The sequence below is a fragment of the Syngnathus typhle genome, linkage group LG3 (assembly GCF_033458585.1).
Source record: "Syngnathus typhle isolate RoL2023-S1 ecotype Sweden linkage group LG3, RoL_Styp_1.0, whole genome shotgun sequence".
NCBI classification, from domain to species: domain Eukaryota; kingdom Metazoa; phylum Chordata; class Actinopteri; order Syngnathiformes; family Syngnathidae; genus Syngnathus; species Syngnathus typhle.
Window position 1 is genome coordinate 23,416,616 of NC_083740.1, and position 17,299 is coordinate 23,433,914.

General features: G+C 41.3%; 2 protein-coding genes and 1 long non-coding RNA gene across 4 annotated transcripts in view; 2 read left to right on the plus strand and 1 right to left on the minus strand.

The window, feature by feature from the left end:
• Positions 1-9,289, minus strand: part of LOC133150952 (syntaxin-3-like) — a 75,373-nt gene extending 66,084 nt beyond the window's left edge. The window contains exon 1 of the mRNA XM_061273592.1: positions 9,100-9,289. The gene's annotated coding sequence lies outside the window, so the exon portion shown is untranslated. The remainder of the gene's footprint in view (positions 1-9,099) is intronic.
• LOC133152070 (uncharacterized) lies at positions 501-4,092 on the plus strand. The gene is made up of 2 exons (XR_009714049.1): positions 501-1,024; positions 1,169-4,092. It is a non-coding gene; the product is annotated as an uncharacterized LOC133152070 (long non-coding RNA).
• The window catches only part of LOC133150953 (signal peptidase complex subunit 3-like), a 62,345-nt gene continuing 53,389 nt past the window's right edge, over positions 8,344-17,299 (plus strand). The window contains exon 1 of one of the 2 annotated variants that reach the window (XM_061273593.1): positions 8,344-8,586. In XM_061273593.1, coding sequence (XP_061129577.1) covers positions 8,444-8,586 — 143 coding nt within the window. In that variant the 5' untranslated portion in view covers positions 8,344-8,443. Of the gene's footprint in view, positions 8,672-17,299 lie in introns of both variants that reach the window. The other variant, XM_061273594.1, reaches the window with a different exon arrangement.

Below are 17,299 nucleotides of genomic sequence, written 5' to 3' on the forward strand. Positions count from 1 at the left end.
AACAGGCTCAGCAGTAGGAATAACAGATTTTTTTAGTTATTTAATTGACAGTTTTACGGTAAAAGTAAGGTACGATTGTATGAAATATTTAATTGAGAAGAACATCCAGAAATGAAGGGTTACCTTCAATATTTACTGATTACCTACTCACTTACACATACTAAATTTGTTTGTTGTGGAATGAGAGCTGAGCGATGAAGATGACTGAATTGGCACTTGTGTGGTTAGGAATGTGTATGTGTGTCTGGGACAGGGTGAAAGGCCAAAGTATTTTGGAGTTGGTATGAAAGGGTCACAGTTGAGGGTAAGATTCCTCTCACATGAGACTGGAACACCCAAGATTGATGAGTGATGAGTTGTAACCTTAACCAACAGCTGATGGTTAATCAGAGGCACCATGAACAACAAAATAGTTCATGGAGAAGGCCCATTTCAGCAACATAGATGGACAGGACAGGACTAATATCAAACACTAGGACGATGGACGATATGACATGACAAACCTGGACTCACCCGACGGGATGACTGACTATGTGGATGACAACCAAACATTTGAAACTTAAGCTTGCTTGTGGCAAGTGCGAGCTTTGCCTTGTTTCTGTGCATCACTTGACTTATTGCAGCATCAACCGCCAGCCAAGGAGCAGATTGCTGGTTGTTTTATAACTTGTATTAATTTTGCAGGTTGTCGATTGCAGTCTTGGAGAGTTTATGTTGAATTCACGTGAAAATGTTAACCCTAACCCTTTTGATTTTTATGATGATTGATGATTTTCAGGACAGAATCCCCGGGCGCCGTGATTCGTTGTGTGTCTATTTTTATTTTGATACTCGATGCCTGTGTAGTTTTTGGGAGCACAAGTGTCCGCTGTCAGCGGGGCTGTATGCTCACTGGCAGGGGTGCGATAATTTTTGTTTGTGTGGCTGAGTGTGAGGTGAACAGTCAATTTCCGGGAACTTGGGGATGCCGATCCTGGGTGAGTGAAAGGTTCGACAAACTGGCTGCAAGGCATATCATGATCCGGTAGGACGTTTTGCCGGTTCCTTTTTGAATACCTGGTGACTGGGGGAATGCGTCAGAGGGGGGTGGAGTTACATTTAAATGAGTAAGTAGATATAAAAGCTATTTGTGACATTCAATGTTTTTTTGGATTCAATTATTTTTTAGGCTTTAACAGGACGTGCCAGAATTCAACAGGCAGTGATGGAAAGAGCAGAAGAAGCATCTCGAAAGGAAAGGAGTTAATGGGAGACAACAATCTGGAATGGATGCAAAGCGTGGTAACAATCTAGCGACAGTAACGGTTAAAGTGTCAACGGAAAAGCACGAATGATGACAAATCATACAGCTAATAGGGATTAGACTGCAGCACAATAGACAACAAATGTATGGAAGATAGTAATTAAATAAAATAGGAAACTGGACCAGAAACAAGGAATAGGGAAAATTTCTTAACATATGAATGCATTAAAGCGGCTATTAAAGGTAAAATATTTAAGAACACATTTTAAGAGGGTTAATTTGCATAACAAATATTGAAAAGAGTTGAATAGGTAAATCATTTTGGGAAAATGACAGGTCCACTGCTTCAAAAGGGTGACTGATTTGAACAGTAAGGTGACTTGAAGGGGAGACAAAGACTAATTGGGTGAACAAAATTGACGGAACTGATACCCATTTGAGAATACTGAGAAAAATTTGAATCAAAGAGAAAATTTGGAGTAAAAATTAATATTTGGACTGGGAAAGAGCAATTGCAAAGACGTGATTGACGACTTCAGACAGTGACAGCTGCAGCAGGAAAGACTAACTTGAACAGGCAGAAGTTACTCTGCTACAGGAGGGATCTTGCGAGACTGACAACACGACGAGAAATAAGGGGGATTATTCATAACTCCTGGGGGGTAGTGTTTGTTTCTTTGTTTGTTTGTTTGTTTGTTTGTTTCGGGGATCACCTGGGCCTCTGGATCATAGGAGTAGATTCCGAGAACGCTCGGAGGTTCTACTGAGCACTTTGATGAGACGACCACCACCAATCGTCCCCGTGCCCCAATCAACCCCAAAAGAGAAGGTTTTGTTTGCTGACGACTGGCTATGGAGATGTCGTCTACTAGGGGTGACCAAAGGGGGCCGGAAGGACTTCAGGCCTACGCTGGGCATTGCTGTTTTTTTCATTGCAACTCGAGGTTTTGTGCTGTTGTCATCGGTAAATACTGGCAGTGGCTCCCAATTATTGCAGAACCCGTGGACGCTGACCGGGGCCTGGAAAGAGACTCTGAGGACGGAGAAGTGGACATAAAGATTTTGGATGGACGGCAGGCCCTGAGCAGTGATCCCGGCGCAAATTCACTACTGAGCATTCAGTGGACTGGACTTTGCATAGACAGGCACTTACATATGCAAGGGGGGTAACACAGAGGGCGCTTCAACGTCGCAGTATGCTGTGATATTGCGTCAATATTATATCATTCATTACTTTATCTGATGTCTACATGCTGCATTACTTTATCTTATTCATTTACCTTGTCACATATTAACATTATGACGACGCAGTTTTGACTGTTTAGCGGTCGGTGAACATGTCATTTCTTTTCCTTGCTGTTTTGTGAGCTCATACTGGTTTGTGGATTGTGATATGTTCCAGGACTCCTTGTACCTGGCTGACGCCAGGTGGAGGGAATCACTGAGGATGTTAGAAAGGGCCTCCCTCTTTTTCCATGTCATTAGACTGGCAGGTTTTTTTCTTGAGGGAGGGCCGGCAACTTTTTGAGGTTTCTAACGGACCACGCCAAATTCATTGCTTCATAAATTATCAACGGTATTGAGGTATTACGTAAGGGGGGTGGTTATCGTTAGGGGTGTAATGATTCATCAATACACATCGATTAATCGATATAATGCTCTACGATTTGTTGGCATCAATGCTAAACGTAAACATCGATCTATATCGCTTGTTTTTGACCTCGGACATTAGACGCGACTTTATTTTGAAATCCAGTTCATTGTTGCTTGCTTCCTCTTTCCGGGAGCAGTGCGCGGCGTGTTGTGTTGTGAGCAGAGCAGGCACGTGAAAGGGGAGCTGACAACTACGCGGCTCCTGGGCTGGTGCTATGGCTAGTGTCCAAGACGACGAGGAAATTCGCTCCCCTTTGGGCTTCAAGTCATTCGTTTGGAAGCACTTTGTAATTTCCTAAATAAAGAGTTTGCAGTACCTTGTTGATTTTGCGTATGAATTGTTATAAATCAGGATATTGTTCTATATCGATCGTAGAGCACTATATCGTGATGTATCGTGAATGAATCACAGCAGGCTTTAAGATATCGGCAAATATCGTATTGTGGTTCTTTGTATCGATATGATATCGTATCGTGACAAAACCCGCGATTTACACCCCTAGTTATCGTCATTTGGATAATGTGGACTTCAATTTTCTTTATTTGTGGTTCCTGAGAGGCCTCAGATTGCTGTCAGGGAGCAATTGGATACCAAAGTAGTTTGAGCTTTCCTAGTTAAAATAACCTTAAGTAGAATGCCTCGAGCGTGGTATAGGCTGTGCAGGTATAGGCCAAATTGTAGACGTGACCACAAAATTTGTTTGGGTGAAGATTTTTGGATGTTTACCGATGTCATCTCTTTTTGGACCGTTTTCGGGACATTTACAAACTCCCGAAGGGGGGAATGAGGTAAATTTTGGATTCTATTCTCTGTATGTCACCTTAAATGGCGACCTAGCAGCAGTGAGAAGACCCTAAGCTATTTTTGTGGTACAGAGAAGCTCTAGTTTCAGTAATGTGTAGGTACTTAGAATATGGAAGGGCCATTCGTCCGTGACCAGAAAGACCTTTGTCCATGCCCTTTTAAGGGCATCGGAAGTAACCAGTAGAGTGAGACTCAGACCGCAGCTGTTGTCTTACGAGGTACAAATGATGGGGGAGAACAGATAGAGAGGGGGCAAGAGCAAGAGGCGCGAGGGCTTTTTGGGGCGAACAGCTTTGCTGTCGAGAGCTGAAACATCTTTGCTTTTGGGGCCACTCGAACTTTTGGAGAGACATCACTCTGACATGGGTTGAATAAAATCTTTTCCCAATCAGCCGTGTGACACTGGAGTGCTTCCCTGGGACAGCCATTGTTCACCGGGTGTTTTTTTGGAGACCGGCAAAACAACAAAGACCATTCACCACACTATCACGCTCTTGACTTCCTATTGAAGGCTTTCATAGGTTGGCTCGAGTCTACTGCGAGGTCCGTGGTAGTATAGTTGGTAGAAGTATCCGTAACAGTAGTGTCTTTTTACGGGGTAGGGCTGTTGGCCCCACGCCCAACCTGGAAGACCACGTGCTGTTTTACAACACTATAGTATTAAGTGGAAAAGCTGAATTGTGATAAGAGCAATCCCGATAGCAGCCAAACTGTTGGTACAGAACAAAGACAAGCATTTTTTCCTGATAGATCAAAACTGAAAACAATAAACTTCTGACTAAAGAACAAAGAAAAGTTATGCCGTTCCTTGACTGATACGCTCTACCCACTACGATCACATAGAAACTACATCATCCAGGTTTTTTGCACAAGCCAATATTAGGAAAATAAAACTTTATTAATCAAATATCCAGTTTGCCCCAAGATTAAAGAAGTCCAATTTACAATAAAAAAAATAAATGACATTTCTCCATCCAATGAATTATTAAGATTGAAGTTTGGTGTAAACCACAATAATTGTACTTTCTGTGATGAATATATTTAGACCACAGCACTTCTTTTCTTTGAGTGTATATATACAACAGCTTTTTTGAAGAACTTTCAGGAGTGGTTGTCAACCAAAATATTTTTTCCTGTTCCACTCACTAAGGAAGATATTATCTTTGAACTCATTCTGGAAGACAATTTTAATAATCTGTTATTGTTAGCTAAACATTCCATCCATTGCTTTAAATTGAGAAAGACAAAGCCCATGTTCTCTGTCATTATGAAAGACCTCACAGATAAACACCTCATGTCTTTAAAGTTGATGAAAATTAAAATTGCATTAGTTTTACTCTATGCATACACTGAGTTTTGTATTTTGGTATTTTTAATTGGCTGGCAACCAGTTCAGGGTGTCCCCCGCCTACTGCCCGATGACAGCTGGGATAGGCTCCAGCACGCCCGCGACCCCCGTGGGGATAAAGTGGTACAGAAAATGGATGGATGGATAGTTTCACTCTATGCATACACTGAGTTTTGTATTTTTGGTGACCTCTAACTTGGCAAACTTAGGGATCCATTATTATTTTGTATTTATTATCCATCCATCTTCTATTCCAGTGGTCCCCAATCCCCGGGCCGCGGACTGGTACTGGGCCGGACAAGAAAGAATAAATAACGCATTATTTTACCTCTCGGTGATGTGTACATATCATTACTCATGTTATGTTGTTGGCACGATGTTATGAGGATGCTGCAAGTAAAGTTGCATAGAATACACAGTGGATTCACATTTATTATTATATATATTATATTATTATTATATGATATTATATGATATTATATGCTATTGTATTATATGATATTATATATTATATTATGACGTTTAGGATTGTGGTTGTGATTGTTGTTTTGCGGAAATTGGATTGTAGTTCAAACACGGACGATTTTTGTAAAGAAAATGTCTATAAACAATGTGCAGTCTGTGATTATTTGATTTATTGATGCTTTCGACATTTGATTCTGATTTTCTAGAATCGTTTTAGAAGTTTTCTCTGCAAAAATTGTGATGTCATCAAATATCAAAATATTGTCTGACAGTAATCCAGTCCGTGGTGCTAAAAAGGTTGGGGATCACTGTTCTATACCATTTGGCCCTACGGCGGTCGCGGTCATGCGAGAGAGAGCCTGTCCCAGCAGTCATCGGCAGTAGGGAGAGGACACCCCTGAATCGGTTGCCAGCCAATCGCAAGGTACGGCGATCTTGAGTGCCTTGAAAGGCGCCTTATAAATAAAATGTATTATTATTATTATTTTTTTTAATTATTATTACATAGAGACGAACAACCATCCGCTCTCGCACTCACGGGCAATTTGGAGCGCTACTAAGCATATTTTTGGGATGTGGGAGGAAATCGGAGGACCCGGAGAAAACCCACACAGGCTCTTGAGAACATGCAAACTCTACACAGGAAGGGGCGGAGTTGAAATCGAACCCGCATCATCCTAACTGTGAGGCGGGCGTGCTAACCACTGCGTGTATTTAGCAGAGATGCGGACTCGAGTCACTGTGACTTGGACTCGAGTCGACTCGAGTCGCTGTTTTGACGACTTGTGACTTGACAAAAAATGAAAAAACTCGAGACTCGACTTGGAAGTTAAAGACTCGGGACTTGACTTGACTTGAGACACGATGACTTGATTGACTCCAGTGTTATTTAGTTTATGTTTTCAGTTTGAATATAAAATTAATAATACATTTAGAAAAATAATATCGATAACGCGGTAGGAGCGCAGGCTGAGAATGGCGTTGTCATGATTGGATCACTACCCTGTCAATCAATCAGTCGTGCCCTCTCTACCTACTGAACGTGTTTATTGGAGAATCACGCCCTTTTATATCAGACATACGCAAACTTGTCAGCGGGAGCGGGACCGGTACCGCGAGTCATCACCCTCGGCTATCGCAATTACTTTTATGACGGCAAAAGACAGACAGCACAGTGCGAGATATGCAACAAAAACATTTCGGACAGCCAGACGACAACTTCAAACTTTGTCCGTCATTTGAAGAGCCATTCTGCCAAGTAACTGCTTTTCATTTATCTAAATAGGTGTGTATATATATAGCTTTAATGCAATGAATATGATGATGAAACTGAATTAAGTAAATATGATTTAATGGTGTATTTTACTGAATATCAGTAATTACAGTGCAAATCCAAATTATTGTCATATTTTTTAAACAGGTTAGACAAATTGGACAATGATGGTTACTTAAAGTTACTGATATCTTGTCTTTTCACTACTAAGATCAGATTCTGCGGGTAAAATTGCAATAATAAGGTGACTTGACTTGGACTTGACCTATTTAAGGACTTGACTTCGACTTGACTTGACCTATTTAAGGACTTTACTTGCCCAAGAAAAAAATGACTTGGGACTTACTTGAGACTTGAAGGTTAAGACTCGAGACTTACTTGAGACTTGCACATGTGTGACTTGGTCCCATCTCTGGTATTTAGTATAGTTTTATTCTTTTTATTTATTTAAATATTTATTTGATTTGATTGTTTTCTGTTATTCTTTTTTAATGATTACCTGTTGTGGTATTAGTTGGTTAGTATGTGCCTTGTGCGTAACATACACATGTTCTCTTGTCTTCGATATGCCATGTTTGTATATTTTCATAATAATAATAATAATAATAATAATAATAATAATAATAATAATAATAATAATAATAATAATAATAATAATAATAATAATAGGCGGCTCGGTGGGGGACTGGGTAGCACGTCAGCCTCACAGTTAGGAGGGTGCGGGTTCGATTCCACCTCCGGCCCTCCCTGGGTGGAGTTTGCATGTTCTCCCCGAGCCCGCGTGGGTTTTCTCCGGGCACTCCGGTTTCCTCCCACAACCCAAAAACATGCTTGGTAGAACAATTGAGCACTCCAAATTGTCCCTTGGTGTGAGTGTGAGTGCGAGTGTGTATGGTTGTTTGTCTCTGTGTGCCCTGCGATTGGCTGGCAACCGGTTCAGGGTGTCCCCCACCTACTGCCCGATGACGGCTGGGATAGGCTCCAGCACGCCCGCGACCCCCGTGGGGACTAAGCGGTACAGAAAATGAATGGATGGATGGATGGATAATAATAATAATAATGAATAGACGTGGTCCCGACACCGGCGATGGGAGGAGATTGCCTGACTAAAAATAATGTCACAATAACGATGTGTTTTTTTCAAACATAAATAATAAACTAATTTAGTTCGTTAAATAAACAATCCCAGACTGCACCAAAAATACATTTTCTAGATTTGTTTTTAGAAGTTTCTTCACAAAGATCGTGACGTCATCAAAGGTGTTAGGACCCCGAGTCAATCCAAACAAGAGGACGCAGTCTGTGAATTTGGACACGGCAAATAATCACTAACCTCAAAAACTTCACACCGGAAGTTGTAATATGCCTCAAGTCAGAATAAAGAGTGAGCTCCTTGATGTGCCGATGAAGCTAACCTCTTAAGCAAGTAATTTACGATTTTATTTCATCCGTTGAGATTAAGTGTACACAATTTACAATACTTAAAATAAATATTAAGATACATCAGCATAGCGCGTACTTGGTATTGTTTTATTGTGAAACACGGCGGGATAAGCTTTCTCTGTCATTTACAATTTGTCATTCTACACATACGGAGTTTGACACGTTTGTTACATTTGAGTGTTTCTTATTTTCTCTTGTACCACATTTAAAAAAATGAACACCGTTTTGTCAAGAGCTAACTCCCTTTTCGCGTTCTCTCTGAGTGTCATGGCGGCCTTAACTTTTGGCTGTTTCATCACAACAGCGTTTAAAGACAGAACAGTTCCTGTGGACGTACGTGTTTCCAAAGTCATGCTGTAAGGTCCTTTGAATCTCTCTCTTTTTGAGATCTGCGATCAAGATGTCGCTCGGTGTTTGTCAGATTGCACTATTTTCTCAAATGTAGGTTTTAAGTATTTTTTAGTAACTGTAATACGGCAATTGACCACCATTTAACAGGCTGTGCTTGGAAACGCGTAATCTGCAAATTAGACACCAAATGTTCAGTTGCGATGTTGAAATTGCGAAATAAACTCTCGTCTATGCTGTTATTTGCTGTAAATATTGCTGCATTTGAGACTGATGTTCAGTGGTAAGGTCTGCAGACCATGGTTTTTAAAGTGATAAACTCATTTGACTACAGATGAGAGATATTAGACATTTAACACGGTATTTGTTGGATTTGATCCACAATTTGGGAAGCGCGCTATCCCTGCCTCACGGCAAAAGCCATAGCCAATCACCTGTTATCCAATTTACTCACTGCGTGCTCGTTCTCTTTCTTCAGTTTTAGGAACAGGCTAAGACACTGAAACAAAATTTAGACTTACGCAGGTTGGTTGAGTTCAATCACAATTCTTGGTAAGAAAGCTCTGTTTTCAGGAAAGTACAATACAGCGCTGGGCCTTTCGTGCGACCATGCTCAAAAGCAGAAAGTCTCCATTCAGAAAGGGCAACGTTCAAGGTTCTTTGGTCAGCTTATATTCAGTTGCACATGCCAGTGTGGGCCGAGTTTGATGGGTGATGAGTCAGTGGGTGTGGCAAGTCGGAGGAGAGTTTGATTCAATGGGAGTGGATGCTGGTTCCGTGATAGCTGGTTCCGTGGGGGTGGGTGCTGATTATGGGCAATTCGGCGTGTGTTGGGGGTCTGTTGTTTTCCTTCCCGTCTTTCGGCCTTGGCGATCACCTTTGGCTGGGTTCTTGGTTGTGTTCCTCCTGCCGCTCTTCCTCTGGCACCGCTACCGGTTTTATCTCCAAGTGTCCTTCCTGTAAACTAGGGGTGTCCAAACTACGGCAAATATTGGCCCCCGGGCCCCTTCACGTTACTAAATCTGGCCCTCCTTGCAAAAAGTTTAGACACCCCTGCTGTAAACCATTCTTGCACATACATCCACTTTGCCCACTGTCGCACACCGCCCATTCATCATTCTTTCAAATTTGTCATTTTGTACAGAATTATGTGAAGTTTTGGCTGACATCATCAATTTGTTAACCGTGACTATGCAAAGTTCTTTCTCACCACTTACCATGCATTTGTTTGTTTGTTCTTTTGACATTATCTTTTGACACATATCTTTTCATTGTGAGGCAAAAAAATTCCCTCTGTCCAGAACGTTCAGTAGTAATCCAAAGCTGGCGTCTAGCATTAATCAAAACACAAGATATAATCAAGTACTGAATATTTTTTGACGACTTTGGCAGTGTCCGTGATTTAGAAAATAATCATACATTAAACAGTTCCTTAAGGGTCATTAAGCTATTCAGGCAATATATAAAAAAACATTTGTTATTTCAAAGTGCACAGAAATACATATCAGATCATAAAGTTATAAAAACCTTTGTCATTACCACCTATCAAAAATGTCTAGTTATGTCTATTGATTTGGTGTGTAAGTATAATTATATGCCTAAAATGTTTCTTTTATTGATTTAATATGTGAATATACTTGTCTGCTTATGTACTTTATTCAATGAGGTTTGAGCATATCTGTTTTTGTAGCTAGGCAGGACTTTTTGTATATCGACCCCATTTCTTCTTTGACCACATTGAACAATTTAAGCAGAATTTTGTAGTGCCCAACCGGCATGTATTAGTTGTTGTTGTTGTTGTTGTTGTTGTTAGTTAGCAAAGGCCTCCACACTTGTTATTCTATACCAGAGGTGGGCAAACTACGGCGTTTCCCCAGTAGATGGGGAACCACTCGCCTGCGCATATACTACCGGAAGCCGTGTCAGAAAGCTCGGTGCACACTCACAAGTGCGTGCACATACTCAGTAGTACGGACATGGCGCACTCGCGCTCTATTTGTATCAGTCCCGAATTTAGAGCGTGGGCTGTGACGACAGCATTCTTGTAATTCGCGCGCTGAGCTTTCAGATACAGTTTTACGCTAAAGCCACCCACAAACGTGTTTAAAAAAGAGTGGCCAATTTGGCTCGACGTACGCGACGTGACGTTCAGCCACATCAACATCAACCCGTCACAGATCGAGGTAACAACAAATTTTACTCCAGACTATGACGCACTAGCAAAAAAGGGAGACCAATAACACTGTTCCCACTGAAAATCACCGTGTTGCCGTTTTGATTACTTTATTTGGGTGTATGCTTTCGCCGATTCTTCAAGATGATATATTTGGTCAGAATGTTTGCCGTTTGATGTGATCTCCTAAGATTCTTTCATTAATCTGACCTGCAGGCACTGAGGAGATGGAGTTATTCATAATAACAGTGTCGTATTTTATGAGAATCACTGATAGCAGTTTTTTAGTTTTTTTTTTGTTTTTTCTAATGCTGTTGATAAATGCATTTGTTTTCAAAAAACTCGTTTGGAATATCCATGCTTTACTCCCTACTAAAGGCCAAAATCTTTTATGCAATGGCCTTTACAGGTCGCTTTTATTACTTCACACAAACACTACGTCCATCTGCTCCTGGTTCGGCCCTCCGGTCCAAATTTAGAACCCAGTTCGGCCCGCGAGTCAAAAAGTTTGCCCACCCCTGTTCTATACCATTCACTTTATTGTGTGAAGGCAAAGGCCTTAACACTGTTGTTATTGAACAACTTTATTTTTCTACTTATTCCCCCCACTTTTTGACGCTTAACTAGTTCCACATACTTCAACCGATTCACTCCGTTCCACTTTTAACTTATTCCAAAATATTCATGACACCGTTTGTTAGAGTGATGCTCACTCTAACTTATTTTTGCAAGAACCACACGGGAGACAGTATGCCCTTTTTAAGCACTTGCAAGTGGAGAGTCATTCGTCGCTGTGCGTACAGCGATGATTGAATGAGGATTCTTGCAAGAGAGTATTTATTGAGAGAAAGCAGGGTGGGGGTGACATTGGACATGTTTGGTGGTCACCTCAGCAACTGGTTAATCAATGCGGAGGGTCCTAGCTCATTGTTTTACAAGGTCGTGGAAACAAAAACTAGTGGAGCATTTTAGATGGCTAACTAAGCAATAATGTTTCCACACCATTTGGTAAGTTTCAACAACTGAATGATTAAACTTTTCAGAATCAAGGAAAGGTAAAAATTTAAACAAAGTTAATAATTCTAGTCTACATTCCAACATAATCATACGATCAAGATAATCTGTAAACCCTAACATATCCTTCCTGTTTATCATATGATTATGCCAACCCCGATCAATCAAACATAAGTAAGAAAATACAATGAAGAAAGAAGAATAGTAAAAAAAATAATAAAAAAGATTAATAAAAAAACAGATGATAGGAGACGGGTTGGGGATCGTGAAGGGTGATACATGATAAAAACAACAAACAATGACAGCAATAATTTCCAGTGAAGATGAGATTTTTCCTCAATACTCCAGTCCAAATTTAGTGTGAGTGAATAACCTGCGGCTAGATGTTTTAATGCAGGAAAGGTCTCACACGGTCCCTCTTCCTTAGGCGACCAGAATGCTATCAATAAAAAATTAAAAAAATAAAAGCTCAGAAACAGTACATCATTGTATTCATCACTTGCGAGGCATTTTCGATGGTCAAATCAAGTTTTCGTAAAACTTGCACGGCTAAACAGCATCATCGCAATCATCTTTCCGCAGCGCGTCATAGTCATCACATTTGACATGTCTGATATGTTGTATTTGCACCTGTGCTATGGTAAAAGATAAAGATCTTGATACAGCAGACTTCAAACACGATTCAACACAGGTCGCAAATAAGCACAACAACACCAGCACAACAAGCACAGGAGTCACAAATTTCAACAGCAGTTGCCACCAGTTGCCAGAGAATAGCCATGAAAAAAAATCCCATTGACGTGGGACTTTGTCTTTTGACATGGCCTGCTGTAAGTTCTTCAGTGAATTTATGGCGTCGTTGATGTGTCATTTTCTCCTGGTATGTATGTGCAACAGGAAGTCCCAATAATGTGGCACACACCACCTTGTGCTGCAGTCATCAAGTCCAGAACCATCCTGTTTTGCAAGACCATTAGCCTAATAGCCTGAATCTCCCTGTTTTGTCCATCATTGACCTGCAGCGAGAGATTCACAAAATATTGGAAACGATAGTTCAGTGTCTCGATGTAGAGTGCTTGTTTTCCAACTTTGATCCAAGGAGAAAGTGCATGAACAACTTTGTCTCAGACGGACCATACTTTATGTTCGTCTGGAACATTCACACCCTAGACAGGGTCATGAGGGTCAAAGGTTGCAACAGCCCTGCGTCGACGTCCAGAAGAGTTGTGTGCTGTCGTCAGCTGATGTTGTATCCTGTAGGTGTGGTCTGTCACCCACACTGGTGCACACACCTCTGTCCAGTTGGCGGGCAGCATCGGATAAACCTTGTGACCACAAAGCCACCAGCCATTCTGTATGAAATAGGTCCTGTTTGATGGTCAAAGTCAACTTTATTGTCAATCCCTTCATATGTCAAGACACACAAAGAAACCGAAATTCCGTTTCCTCCATCCCACGGTGACGAGACACAGTACACGATAAACATACAAGTAAACGACACAAAATAAAAACAAGAAGGCACAAACAATAACTAATAAATAAATAAAATGAGTGATGAATTAATAATAAACAAATAACACAATAAATAAGAGGAGCAAAACTGAGCCAGTGTGCGTACAGCAGACAGTATGCATAGCGCAAAGTACAGGATGTTACGCAGAAAGGGGGGGGGGGGGGCGAGTTCAGGATCCTAACAGCCTGGAGTATGAAGCTGTTGGAGAGTCTGGTAGTGCGGGAGCGCAAACTCCTGTACCTCTTCCCAGAGGGCAGAAGATCAAACAAAGAGTGAGCGGGGTGACTCACATCACTAGCGGGTGAGATGGGAGGTGTAAATGTCCTTCAAGGAGGGGAGCGAAGCACCAATAATCTTACCAGCCGTGTTCACTATGCGCTGCAGGGCCTTCAAGTTGTAGTCAGTGCAGCCGCCCCCCCAAACAGCAATACAGCTGGAGAGGACGCTCTCAATGGTGCCGCGGTAAAATGTCTCCTCCTGGAGAGCAGTCGTTGTTAATGCATTTGTGGGTCTCGTTACATGTAACATGATGTAACAAGTGTAGTTCACTCCAGCTGGTCTCTCTGTGTAGGCCAGTTGCGGCAATGTTCGTCCTTTAACAGTCACATTGAGATTTGTCCAGAAAAGCTGATCACGGGTACCGTCTGCAAGTCCAGGGCAGGAAGGGTCGGCATCACTGACTGTAACAGCACGGTGTTAATATCCAACTCCTCCCATGTATGCCATACATTTCGCTTCAGTGACATTCATCGCTCTGGCCTCCAAGTAAATTTGTGTGGAGGAAGGGGGGAGTTTGGAACACACATAGCATCCCTCCTGTGTGTGAGCTCTCACAGTGAACTTTACATACCAGTACCAAGCGTTGGTTTCGTATGGGTTCCTGGGGTTCCATGGCCAGTCCTCAAAGTTCTCATCATGTGACCATCTTCTTCCACGGTTGACATTGTCAATCGGTCCATTCAGATGAGCCCACAAAGCATAGCACGCTCCAGCCACAACGCAGCAGAAGATCCATCTGGCATATGGAGCTCCGTTGCTACTAGGATGGCAGAGACACCGGGACATCCCCTCACCTAGCAGAGTGGGGATCGATGGACTCTTCACCAACATTGAGATGCCCCACCCTAAACAATGAGGCCCCTTTGTAGTCCGACTTCCCCACCACTCCGAATTAGGGGTACAGCACACACTGCAACTTTCAGTGGCTGAGGTGAATCCAGCTGGGCCGTTCAGCAATCTTTACTGCGGTGGGGGTAGTCAGTAAAACTTGGAATGGTCCCTCCCACCGTGGGCTGGCCCAGTTCTTCTTGATGTAGACCCAGTCTCCTGGCTTGATGGGATTGTCAACCTGTGGGGAAAGAAGATCAGGCGGCAGTAAATTTGCATTTGACACATCTTTCAGTTTGAGCGTTCTGATCATGTAATCTGCTAAGGACTGTTCTTCATCTGCTTTTTGCAAATCTGCAGGGAACACAGGTAGTCTATATGGTCTCCCATGGATGATTTCAAAAGGTGTTAGCCCTTCTGACGTGGGGGTGATTCTTATATAGAGTTCCACCAAGTCTAGGCACTCCGGCCAGGCTCTGTCTGTTGATTCCATGCATTTTTTCAACCTGCTTTTGATAGTGGCGTTTTCTCGTTCAACCAGGCCAGCGCTGGAGGGGTGCCAAGCGCAGTGGTTTTTTAACGTTATCTCAAGGTGTACAGCCATGTTCTGTACAACTTGGTTCATAAAGTGTGGACCATTGTCACTGTAAATGATCTGCGGGATGCCATGAGCCGGTATGATGGCTTTGCAAATGGCTTTTGCCACTGTTAAGGCATCTGCACGTTTAGATGGAACTATTTCCATTTCAATATATATTGAGCTTCTTCGCCTTCACACGCTATTTCTCCAGAAATTGCATTTTCTAGTTATTATTCCGCTTCTTCTATTTTATTCACCTCACTTTTTTTACGCACTACTCCTTCAACATAATTCATCCGATTCACTCCATTCCACTTTTGACGTATTCCACATATTCCACATATTCACGAGCGCTTGCATTTTCTCATTCCAAAAATCTAGGACAAATTTTTCCCCATTCATTCTTAATGGCACATTTAAGATTTCACATTTACGTCGTTCCAGTTTGAAATTCCCATTAATCAGCACATTCAAATCACATTTGGAAAGATTTTGACATTCCCAAAATTGCCAAATTGAAAGATTTCACGTTTTCACGTTTAGAATTTCCGCAACATTTCACAAAATTTTGTTTTTCACCTCTAATTTCTAAATTTTTCCATTGATTCAACCCGTTCCAACTTTCAACTGTTCATCTTTTGCGTACCTATTCCACAACTTCCCACTTACCAAAAATTTAAAATTTACAAATTTGAAATTCACGCCGAATTCTCAAAAAATTCGTTTTTCCCTTCTAATTTCTACATTTTTCACAGGTTCAACCCGTTCCAACTGTTCATCTTTTGCCTACCACAAAGTTCATCACATTCAAATCACATTCGTAAAGATTCTCGACATTCCCAAAATTGCTAAATTAAAAAAATTCAGGTTTTCACGTTTAAATTCACAGAATTTCACGAATTTGAAATTCACGCCGAATTCTCAAAAAATTCATTTTTCCTTTCTAATTTCTACAATTTTCAACTGATTCAACCCAATCCAACATTCAACTGTTCATCTTCTGCCTACCTATTCCACAACTTCCCACTTACCAAAATCTCCAAATTTTCAATTTTGAAATTCACACCGAATTCTCCCAAATTTCGCTTTTCAACTCTAATTTCTACATTTTTCAACCGATTCAACCCATTCCAACTTTCAGCTGTTCATCTTTTGCCCACCTATTCCACAACTTCCCACTTACCGAAAATTCAAAATTTTTAATTTTGAAATTCACGCCAAATTCTCCAAAATTAGTTTTTTCCCTTCTAATTTCTACAAACCGGATTCGGTTGAAGTTGGGAAATTGTGTAAAATGTAAATAAAAACAAAAAACGATAATTTGAAAATCCTTTTCAACCTATATTCAATTGAATACACTACAAAGACAACATATTTAATGCTCAAATTCATAAACTTTATTTCATTTTTCAAATAATTAACGTAGAATTTCATGACTGCAGCACGTGCAGTAGAAGTTGTGAAAGGGCATGTTTACCACTTCGTTACATCACCTTTCCTTTTAATAACACTCAATAAACATTTTGGAAGAGAGGAGACTAATTCTCTTCGCGTCTCATGTGGAATTCTTTCCCATTGTTGCTTGATGAACCGCTTCAGTTGTTCAACAGTCCGGGGTCTTCCCTGTCGTATTTTACGCTTCATAATGCGCCACACATTTTCAACGGGAGACAGTTCTGGACTGCAAGCGGGCCAGGGGAGAACCTGGACTCTTTTACTTCGAAGCCACGCTGTTGTAACACGTGCAGAATGTGGCTTGGCATTATCTTGCTGAAATAAGCAGCGACGTCCATGAAAAAGACGTCGGTTGGACGGCAGAATATGTTGCTCCAAAATCTGTATGTACCGTTTTCCCATGTATAATGCGCCCCCATGTATAATACGCACCCTAAAAATGGTATGTTGATGCTGGAAAAAAGCCTGTACCCATGTATAATATGCACCCACATTTTGACTCCTACTTAAGTCCGTAAACGTAAAATTATTTCAGAAAAAAGATCATCTTTAGGAACAACCAGATGTTATTCTGCCGGTCAGTATCACTGCGCATGCGCTAGCAAACTCAATAGCGAAGAAATGTCTCGGACTTGCGTAGGGTAGGTACATTGTGACAGCAAACGAGCAGGTGATTGAGCAAGCGTCTGATACGTGACCATTGTGTTTGTATGGAGCGTGTTTGAAGTGAACAGCAGAGAAGAAAGCGCATCTGTAATGCCGTATGATATCCGGATTAAAAAAAAAAAATGTATCCATGTATAATGCGCACCCCAGATTTTAGGACAATAAATTAGTTAAATTTGGCGCATTATACATGAAAAAAACCCGGTACTTTTC